Source organism: Cnephaeus nilssonii, assembly GCF_951640355.1.
Source record: "Cnephaeus nilssonii genome assembly, chromosome: 15".
Lineage (NCBI taxonomy): Eukaryota > Metazoa > Chordata > Mammalia > Chiroptera > Vespertilionidae > Cnephaeus > Cnephaeus nilssonii.
In genome coordinates this window covers 40,924,021-40,935,059 of record NC_137086.1, presented here as the reverse complement: position 1 = coordinate 40,935,059, position 11,039 = coordinate 40,924,021, and the positions used below count along the sequence as shown (strand labels likewise).

The following is an 11,039-nucleotide window of genomic DNA, read 5'->3' as shown; positions in this document are numbered from 1 at the left end:
TGGGAAAAATCTGGACTGAAGAATGAGAGGACATCCAGATAGCAGTCAAGGGAATAAATCAGTGCAGACCATCTGTCCTTATATTGAATTTGCAAATTCTAATGCCCATAGCTTACAGAGCTCCGGCTTGGGAATTTTAGGCTGAACTTATAGTCCCCTGTAATACATAGTACAACAGTACTGTGTAGTGCTAAACTATTCAAATATTTCCATACAAGTGGTAACTAGCTGCTGCCTGAGCCCATCCCCCAGCATCCCATCTCCTCAGGATCCAAAGCTCAAGAGGGAAGCGTGGGGCCTCTGGGGTCCTGCTCTGGCACTACAAGTAGGATCTGTTCTGATTGACTGGAGCCTGGTATATAGCTTGCTAAATATTTTTATCACACTTGGTTTGAGAAGGTATACCCCAAAGGCCTGAACATTTCTGAGTAGGTAGCAAGAGTAGTGTAATGCTTCCAAAGTGGAGTCCAAGGTGGAGGGTTCCAAGAACCTGGAGTCATGCATGTTCAGAAACCTCCTGACTTCATTGACCTCTTGTCAGTCAGGAGAACTTTATCAGTAACACTTATCCAGGGTCTGTGCTTTACTTACAGGAAGCATCAGCGTTCACAGAGGGATAGTCCAGGGGTCGCACCTTGTCTGGACCACAAGATCCCTTTGAGAGGCCAATGAAATTCAGTCTTAGATCCTTCAAATTTGTACAGTTATTGAAACTAGCCTTAAATCTTCGAGACTGGGAAGTGTAGTAGGATCCAAAATAATGAGATCACTGCAAAGTAATACATGGTGTTCAGAAAAATCAAGGTAGGGGAAGGAATGGGGAGCTTTTTGAACCGTTTAGAATCATCAGGGAAAGCTTCTACAGAAAATCATAGGGATAATGAGATTCTGCAGTTAAGTTATAAGCTATCCCAGGCCTAGAAGAGGGAAGAAGGTTATATCCCCTTCCTCCTTGTATGAAACCCCATCTCCCTCCTCATCTACCCCCGCAGAGGTGTGGGGCTTAAGGACATTGCAGTTAATGAAGCCATAGGCATTGAGATGTGGTTATAGACATTTTCCTGTTCTATCCTTCGATCAGCCCCAAATATAAACATTTATGATTTGGAAACTGGTCCTAATATTAAGCCCCATAGTCACTCTGGCACGGAGTACAAGGTGGCCGGTGATAGCTCAGTTGCACATCTTACCCCTGAGAATGGAAAGAACTAGAACTCTGCAAGGTGGGATGCCCGTCTCTCCTCCTGACCTTTGAAACGGTGCAGCCGGGTTATAAGTGCCGCCACTTACTCTGCTGTCCTGTGGCAGTTACACGCACATGCCTGCCGTTCAGAGATCTGGAGTGTGCGTTGACATCTGTGTGTGTGAAGATAAACGGGCTTGTTTTGATGTAGGATATGATACAGGAGCCCTGCTGGCATGCTGTCAGAAAACTCATGTTAAAACGAACCACCCACAGGATGCGGTCCAGCCCCCGGATCACTCACTGGTGGACCTGGTCAGGGTGTAATCTATTTTCAGTCTATGGTCATCTTTTTAATGTAGGAGCAGAAGTTCCAACTGAAATGGAGCAATGAAGCAAAATCAACAATTACTAAACAAATGGACAATTTTGAGGAGAAGTTTTTTTCTTTAAAAGTCTGTTCTTTTTTAAGGTATTTTTTTTAAATGCTGTAAAATTTTGCATTTTAGGAGAGGAGAAAAAATCAAAAGATGATTATTAACCTTGGGAGCATCGAGGAAGTAAAAGGTGAAGATACTGTAGCTAACCTATTGAGGTAAATGCGGGAAAATTTAACTCAGAACCTAAGAGTAGTTCAGTGTACCCAATATCTAGACACAGCCCTCGAAGCACAGTCAGGGCGCCTGAATCATCACACAGGGAATGAGTGCACTGAGCAAGCCAGGGAGACACCACCAGTCCAGCTGCCTCAGTGGTAAAAGCCCCACCCACCCACCCCAGTGCTGCTACTACCACTAATTGGGGTTGGAAAGTGAGATGAACTTGCTTTGTCTTTCCAGTCAATGCCACCATGGTTTTTCGGACCAAGGCATTTGTCATTTGTCATTTGCCTAATAATGTTATGCATCAAGCTTTTACTAGAGCCACTTGATGATCATTTTGATTGAGCCATCAAGGTAGATTTGTCAGGGATTTTGGTGTTCTTAATAATTCATTGCATGGGCGAAGGACTTGCAAATTGTTGCCTGCTTCCTGACTATTGACTCCCTGAGGAAGAGCTGGGCTGGAGATAGTTAGCCTTTCAGCATCGCTGCTCATGCCCCAGTTTAAGGGGACACTGATTCAAAAGTTAGATTGTCTTCTTTTTTTTTTTTTTTTACAAGAGTTCAACTGCCTGGGTTCAAGTCCTGGCTCTAAGAGTTTGTAGCTTTGCGACCTCTGGCAAGCTCTTGAACTGTGGTGACCTATATGTATGATGGGGATAATAATTGGGTTATTACGGGGAGCACATTAGGTGATATGTAAAGCACTTAGAACAATGCCTGTTTGTAGGAAAGCACCTAATACATTTTGGTTCCTTTTATAATGAAGCACTCTCCTTATTTTTCAAAGCCATTTTAGCCAGATCAAATCTGTACAAAAAAAGACCATTGACTCTAAAGTGTATATTAACTCACTTATATCTATTCATTTAACTTGAAGATTTTGGATATTTGGTCTTTCTTCAAAAATGTTTATGTGAAGATGGAAGCCCCATTACTCGAATTAATAGATACCGCCATCGATGTGTATTGTGTTGATTCTTAATATTTGTTATATGCATGTGTGAAACTGAACCGCTTAAAAGCAGAATTTAGGCATTCCTGCCAAAAGGAAGTGAATTGAAAGGAAGGGAAGCAGAGCCTTTGCAAGGAGAAAATTGTCCTATCTCTCAGCCAGTGTCAGAATGTGGAAATGTTTACAAAATGCTCATTAAAAGAAAAAGGGATTGCAAGATAGAAACAAAATCTGGTGCACAAGTTTACACTAGTGAGATAAGAAAGGCTAGGCCCCTATAGGGTATTTTGTTATCCAATTACTGCAACCTGACTTTTGGGGGAAGCGGACGAATGGTAGGGGGAGGGAGAGAGAGGAAGAGTTTCCAAACTTGTCTCCAGTGACACGAGACATTTACGCTCAGTGAGATAAAACTGCCACTTAGAGCCCAGGGGAGCTAAACCTTCCTGGGTTGGCCTGGGGGCTTGAGCAGAGTCATGGATTCCCTGGCCCTGCAGCTGTGCGCTCTCCTCTGCCTAGCGGCTCACTCTGCCTCTGGGAGCCCCATCATGAGCCTGGAGCAGTCGCCTCTGGAAGAAGACATGCCCCTCTTCGATGATGTCTTCTCAGAGCAAGATGGTGTTGACTTTGACACACTGCTGCAGAGCATGAAGAACGAGTTTCTCAAGACATTGAACCTGTCTGACATCCCTATGCAAGATTCAGCCAAGGTTGACCCACCAGAGTACATGTTGGAACTCTACAACAAATTTGCCACGGACCGCACCTCCATGCCATCTGCCAACATCATCAGGAGTTTCAAAAATGAAGGTAAGTTTACATTTTATCGATGACATTTGGCTTGGATCTTTTTCAAGAAGTGATAAGTAAATTTCTAATGCATGTTAGAGCGAATAAGGGTGAATACAGACATACAGACATACAAAACAATACACATATGGCCTATATCATTTTAATGCTTATTTTCCAAATGGTATTGAAAGGTCCTAAAGAATGTCTTTTAATTCAAAGTTATAAAGTGTCTACTATTTTGACCTTATAATGGGATCTTGAAATTTTTTTTAATTTTTGCAAGTAATACAAAAAGTTAATGTTGGCCTACTACTGTACCGCTGTTGGTCACTTTTCAGATAGGCCTCCATTTCCACTTGGCTTTTGATTGATTACAAAATGTGTCAACCTCTATTTTGATTGAAAATAGACAAAAACCAGAAAGTTGTGATTTGTGTTTCACTCAAGCTTTGGACCAGTTTCCCTTTTGTGGCCTTATTTAAAAGATGCTCAAACAGGATGGAAATTTCTATTTTAGAGAGTCTTCCTATAGTTTTGTTGCATTTGATGTGACATGTATATCCTTGAAACACTGTTTACAGTTTCTAGGAAGTGTGCACGGACCAGTTAGTGATCCAGCTTCTATCTGTACCTTTATGGAGAGTGAGGCACAAGCTTTACATATCAGTGGAAAGATGTGTTTTCTCCTCCCAGATCTTCATTCAGTAACTAAATCTAATGACCTAGGAAGTTAGTCCTTTGTTTATTATGGTGTTAGTTGGCTCCTCCAAAAATCTAATATCTATGGTAAAAACTGTGGGTCCAAAGAAACTAATTCTTTAATATTTACTAATTACGCTTTTATAGACATTAGCCAGGTGAAAAATAGGGTGTAGATGGATTTTGGCCAGACTGTCTTAAAAGGAGAAAGGTGGTGTCAAGGAAATAGCTCAGGATTTGGAATTTTGAGAACAGGTTGATTTAGTAGTTGTGGATAATGAGTTCAATTTCTCTGAACCTCAATTTCCTCATCTGTATATTGGGGATACAATACAATTGAGTGATTCAAAAGAGGTTCTGAATAAGAAACATTCCATTTCCTATGAAGTGTTGAAGAAACATTAGTTATTCCTGATGAATTCCCTAAATTCTAGGCATTACAGAAAATGTTGATTAGGTATTGCTTAGTCCTGGAGATACTATTTGCCTTAAAAATTTAGTTGACAGACCAAATTTTATAATATTTAGTAACATATTGGATATGGTATTTAGTAACATAATGGAAATGGCAAAGCTGAAATTACAGATTCCTTTGGAGGTGAGTCTGAATTGCAAATGAACAGTCTTCTTCCATGGGAGTCCTTCCTTCCTAGTATTTCTGTGCGCTGAACCCTCGGTGCCTAGCTCAGAGCCGCTCCCATCCTCCAGGGAAATTGGGGTTTTTCAGCTTTCACTTCTCCCGTGGAGGAAGTGGATGATCCAGGTCAGAAAGCAAAATTACAGAGTTTCTCATCAGCAAGGTTTGGGTCCTCACTCCATGGACAACTCAGCCGCCTGCAGCTCCGCCAGTCTGTGGGTGGGAATACTAAGTTCCCAGGACAGGAATGCTGCACTGGGCTCGCCCTGCTGGCTGCTATTGTCTCTCTTTGACTCTTTGGGTCTGCTCAGTGCAGCTTTCAGGAGACAAAGACCAACAAAACAAAACAAAACAAATCCCCCAATCCCTCCAAATCTAACTAATCAAGGGGAAACAATTGCCACCTCGAAGGTGGAAAAAGCATGACCAATATTCCTATCAAAGCTCTGACTTCATCTTGTCATCTGGGGGAAGTCAGTTCTCTGCTCTGAGGCGCAATTTCTTCTGGTGTAAAATGCACAGAGCAGCAATACCTGCATTGGAAGGACTTTGTAAGAGCTAAATAAAACAATGTTTACAGAGCACCTGGCACATAAAATTTGCTTAGAAATGTAACTCCTCCACATATTACCTACTATATTTGCAAATGCACAGTGAATTTATTTTTAAACAGCTTTATTGAAGTACTAGAGGCCCGATGCACGAAATTCGTGCAAGGGCCTTGGCCCTGGCCCCTGCCCGCCTCCACTTCCTCGGCCAGGGGGCCTCTGCTGCTTCTGCCTCGGCCCCCGCTCACTGCAGCTTTGTTCGAAAGGAAGGATGTCCAGAAGGACATCCGGTCTAATTAGCATATTATGCTTTTATTATTATAGATAATTGACATACAATAAACTGCACTTATTTATAGTGTATAATTTGATAGGCTTTGACATATGTAAACAGCCATTGAAACCATCACTACAATCATGATAGTGAACATATTCATGACCACCAAGTTTCCCAGTGTTCCCTTATAATCCTTTCCTCTTACTAGAGTGAGCTTTTATTCTGCTTTTCTCTTGGGTCAAGCAACCAGTCTACTCCCCTATTTTTGATCTTCGCATGTTCCCTGCCCAAGGTAAGCTGTCTCCTCCATTCTTATAAGGAGTGGACAACTCCCAAGCTACTTGATGTATTAAGGACATATGTTACACTTATAAATCAATTTGGTCTGATGCTTGGAATCATCAATTAATCAATATGTTTAAAGTGCTGCCTCAAAGGTAATCTGGCAGATTGAAGGCATAGAAAGGAGTTTAGGATGTGGTACTTGCCAGCATGATAACAGTCTAGTTGGGAAGATTCATTCATGGGAAGACAACAGAAATACAAGGATGTACATGGCAAAGGAAAAAGGAGTGATAGAGACTAAGTACTCAAGTGACTTAGAAGGGAGTGAATGTCCAGATGGGAGGTTAAGGAAGGGAAGGTCCCACAGGGAGGAGTCACAGCTAGGTCATTGGAAATGAGGGGATAGGGCTTTGAAGAACTTACCCCAAGGTGAAACATACAGTAAAGCAAAAGAGTGTTTTCACAAGTGATGAAGATATCAGTCTATTTTAAACAGGGTTTACAACTTATTTCATCTTTCAACAAAGATCAATGAAACAATTACAATGTTTCATGCACTGGAGAGGATGAATGGGAGTAAAGACTGGATCAAGAGGTTAAGACTGGTTATAGCTGTTTTGAGAGTCATGCTAGAAAGTTGAAATGCATTCCATTGACCAATATTTTCTACTGGCAGTATATGAGATGATTTTAGTCGAATCTAGAGGAAGCTGCAAATCATGTGAAATAATTATACACTTTTATTATTGTAATTAGAAAAAATCCACATATCACCTCAAACCTCTCATTTCATAAATGCTGTTGCTTAAGAAAAGTCTAAAAGAGGTTGAAAGTATAAAATAATCAGATCAATTTATCAGTTGGTGGTGCTTATCATCTTCAGTGTCATGGAACCCTTTGGTTGATGACAAATGCCCTCAGGAATTCCTTTTAGACATGTATTACCTGGGTCAAAAGTACAGGAGCTTTGAAATCCTATAAAATTCTTAGAAAGTCAACATGATGATATTTGGAAGTGCGTTTCTAAGATGAAAGGACCTTTAAAATGTTATTTTATAAATATTCTTGAATGATTTGTATGTGCCAAACTCCACGCCAGGTGCTAAGGGTATAAAACTAAGTCAACCAATTTATCCCCAAGGTTCATTTCCCCTATTTCTTCTTGTCAAGGACTGCATACTCCAAATCAACTTCTGTGACCCTCCTGGTATATAGCTATCTTCTTGACCTTGTCAGGCTTTGGTGTCTAGAACAGAGATCAGCAAACATTTTCCTATCAAGGGCCATACAAATAGTATATATTCTAGGTTTTCTAAAACGCTAGAGGCCCAGTGCACAAATTCATGCACCAGTGGGATACCTTGGCCTGGCCTGTGAGATCGGGCCAAAACCAGCTCTCTAACATCCCCTAAGGGGTCCTGGATTATGAGAGAGTGCAGGCCAGGCCAAGGGACCCCACTGGTGCATGATTGGAGCCAGGAGGGATATGGGAGGTTGGCCAGCTAGGGAGGAACCACAGGAGTGTTCCAGGGTGTGTCTGGCCCGTCTCACTCAGTCCCAATTGACCAGACCCCACCAGCAAGCTAACCTACCGGTTGGAGCATCTTCCCCTGGTGGTCAGTGCACATCATAGCCAGTGGTTGAGTGGCCTTAGCATATCATTAGCATATTACGCTTTGATTGGTTGAACAGCTGACCAGACAACTGGACACTTAGCATATTAGGCTTTTATTATATAGGATTTTTCTCTCTTGGGACTATTTAGCTGTGCCATTGTAGTGCAATCATCATCAGAGACAATACAGAAGGAATGGGTGAGGCTGTGTTCCAATAAACCTTTATTTCCAAGACTGATGACCCATAGAATATAGTTTACCAACCCCTGGTCTAGGTGGAGGTCTTTAGGAAGAACAGTGCTCAACCAACTATGTGGGGATCTCCACCCATTTACAAATGCAAATATGACAAACCACGAGGCCCTCTGAAAAGTGTCAGGAAAAGACCAATTGCCCTGGTGGGGTAGAGCATGGTCCTGAGACACCAAGGTTGAGGGTTTAATCCCTGGTCAGGGCACATACAAGAGCCCACCAATAAATACATAAATAAATGGAACACAAATTGAAGTCTCTCTCTATCTCTCAAAATCAATCAATAAGCTTTTTTTTTTTTTTTAAAGAAAAGACCAACCATCACATGTTCCATTTGCTAGCTCTTCACTGGTTTGAAAAATTGGGGGTTTTCCCACACCATCTCCAAGGTCCTCTCAGTGCTATAATTCTGTGGCTGACAAGCTAGCAAGCAAGGCTGGGTGAGTTTTCCAAAATTCATTAGGCTGCCATTTTCCAGTTTAGTCTTGGCAGCTTAATTCATTCTAACATTCTACCATTGACATTTCAGTGTTCTCTGTGTCAGAGAATGCTAACATTGTGTTTGTTTTCATTTATATCCCCTTATTCTCTCTGTATCAAATTTCCTTCATAGAAAAGCCCTCTTATGACATAAACAAGTGTCTGTTTTTCTCTGTGACATACTGCAAATGCCACTTTTGTCTTCTTTTTTAGAGTTGTTTTCCCAACCAGCCAGTTTTAATGGGCTCAGAAAATACCCTCTCCTCTTCAATGTGTCCATCCCCCACCACGAAGAGGTCATCATGGCTGAACTTAGGTTGTACACACTGGTGCAAAGAGATCGCATGATATATGATGGAGTGGACCGAAAAATTACCATTTTTGAAGTACTTGAGAGCACAGAGGACAATGAGGGTGAAAGAAACATGTTGGTCTTGGTGTCAGAGGAGATTTATGGAACCAACAGTGAGTGGGAGACTTTCGACGTCACCAGTGCCATCAGACGTTGGCAAAAGTCAGGTTCATCCACCCACCAGCTGGAAGTCCACATTGAGAGCAGACACGACGAAACCGAGGACACTGGCAGGGGACAACTGGAAATAGACACCGGCGCCCAGAATAAGCATGTCCCTTTGATTGTCGTGTTTTCTGATGACCAAAGCAGTGAGAAGGAACAGAAAGAGGAACTGAGTGACATGATCACCCATGAGCAACTTCTGGATCTGGACAACCAGGGCCTGGATGGTTATTCCAGTGGTCCCGGGGAAGAGGCTCTGCTGCAGATGAGGTCAAACATCATCTATGACTCCACTGCCCGCATCAGAAGGAATGCCAAAGGAAACTACTGCAAGAGGACCCCGCTCTACATCGACTTCAAGGAGATTGGCTGGGACTCTTGGATCATCGCCCCGCCTGGATATGAAGCCTACGAGTGCCGTGGTGTTTGCAACTACCCCCTGGCAGAGCATCTCACACCCACAAAACATGCGATTATCCAGGCCTTGGTCCACCTCAAGAATTCCCAGAAGGCTTCCAAAGCCTGCTGTGTGCCAACCAAGCTGGAGCCCATCTCCATCCTCTATTTAGACAAAGGCGTTGTCACTTACAAGTTTAAATATGAAGGCATGGCTGTTTCTGAGTGTGGCTGCAGATAGAAGAGGATTTGTGTTGCTTATTTAATAACTGTATATGTGTATATTTTATGTTCCTATTTAATAAGATTATTTAATAAGGGTGTACAGATCATAGAGGTTTACTTAGGGAAATGGACAGGTTGGTTTGTTGTAAGAAATGCTTATTTTGTTATACAGTCTCATTCCTTCTGATCTGTGTTTCTCTGGACTTGCCATTTTCTGACAATGCCACCTCCAACAGCAAATGGCAAGACCATGCTATTTGTCTTCTATGTCAATTTGAAAACAACAATCCCTAAGCAGAAATATAGTGTCAAAAGATAGATTTATGTGAATGTATATGTGTACATATAAGCTTATAAAACTCTATTGGTTCTATAGAGGTAGATTAGACTCATACACATGCAAAACTCAATCAAATGTGTATATATTAAAAGCCAATGGTATGCTCTCAGTCACCTCTTCTCTGAGTAGGAGTTATGTCAAGATAATTTACACCAGGGATTTAACCATCCTAGGAAATATTACATTTCCTAAACATTATTGGGAATGTAGGCGGGGCTTTCATCAGTTGAGTGTTCTGCCATCACTCAGAGCAGCAGGGCCTAGTAAAGGATGTTGTATGTGTGAGGAGAGGGGTTATTTGATGCAGAAACCAAATGGGTTCAAGAGGTAGTGGCCTTAAGGTGCACTAGCAAATAATAAACCCATCGTGGCACCCATGTGCTCTAGGGAGCAGTGCCTGGTCAAGAAAGGAAAAAGTGGGGTTTCAGGGTGACATCTGTTTCTGAGATAATAGGAGAGCAAGGCCGATGTTGGCCTTTATTGCTACAGAAGGTAGAGGAGGTGGGAGAGGGCACATAGGGGATGAGAGAAAAAGGATCTAGATGTTATCCTAGGATGTGTCTGTAAAATTATAAGCCATTCTAATCAGAGAATTAAATCTTTTGGACAAAATAAAATTTTCAAAGAACAAGAGGGGGAAAAACAGAAGGGATCTGTCTGTTGGCCTCTTCACTTCTTAACATTTTTCTTCAATTCTTAATATTTCTCCCTTGTCTCTGCACCTCTGTGTTTGTTTCGTCCACCTTTCTTTCTTCCCTCTTTCTTCTTTGCCCCAGAGCCTCATGTCTTTCTCCCATTCTTCTGCCCCTTGTTTTCACTGGCCTTCATTGCTCCAATGTGACCTGGAGGGACACCGGAAAGCATTTCTTTCAGGATGAGTGGAGTTAGTGCTCTAATTTCTAGTTTCCTCCCTGACATTTAATTTCATTTGCTTTTAACAATATCCTTTATGAATGTTTTTTTTTCATGAAGAATATTTAAGAATAAGGAAAAGAAAATGAGAGTACAAATGAATTCACCTACGTAAATGAATTAATAAATAGACATACAAGCAAATGACTGAAAGCTAAGCCTGAATTTTGAAATCAGGTTTGCCCATGATAGAACCCTTATAGCCTTCCCATTCTGCAGTGTTCCCATTTGGGAACTGGCCAGGACTAAGGACTGGGAAGTGTTCCTGACAGCAATGGTCTGCTGGTTCTGCCAGCAGTTGGCCAGTTGGAAGGACACTGAGA

General features: G+C 41.9%; 1 protein-coding gene across 1 annotated transcript; it reads left to right on the top strand.

The window, feature by feature from the left end:
- Positions 1 to 3,216: 3,216 nt before the first annotated feature.
- Positions 3,217 to 9,480, top strand: BMP10 (bone morphogenetic protein 10; the record flags this gene model as incomplete). Its single annotated transcript, XM_079791614.1, has 2 exons — positions 3,217 to 3,550; positions 8,540 to 9,480. The coding sequence occupies 2 exons, from the start codon at positions 3,217 to 3,219 to the stop codon at positions 9,478 to 9,480; spliced, it is 1,275 nt and encodes a 424-aa protein (XP_079647740.1).
- Positions 9,481 to 11,039: the final 1,559 nt, after the last annotated feature.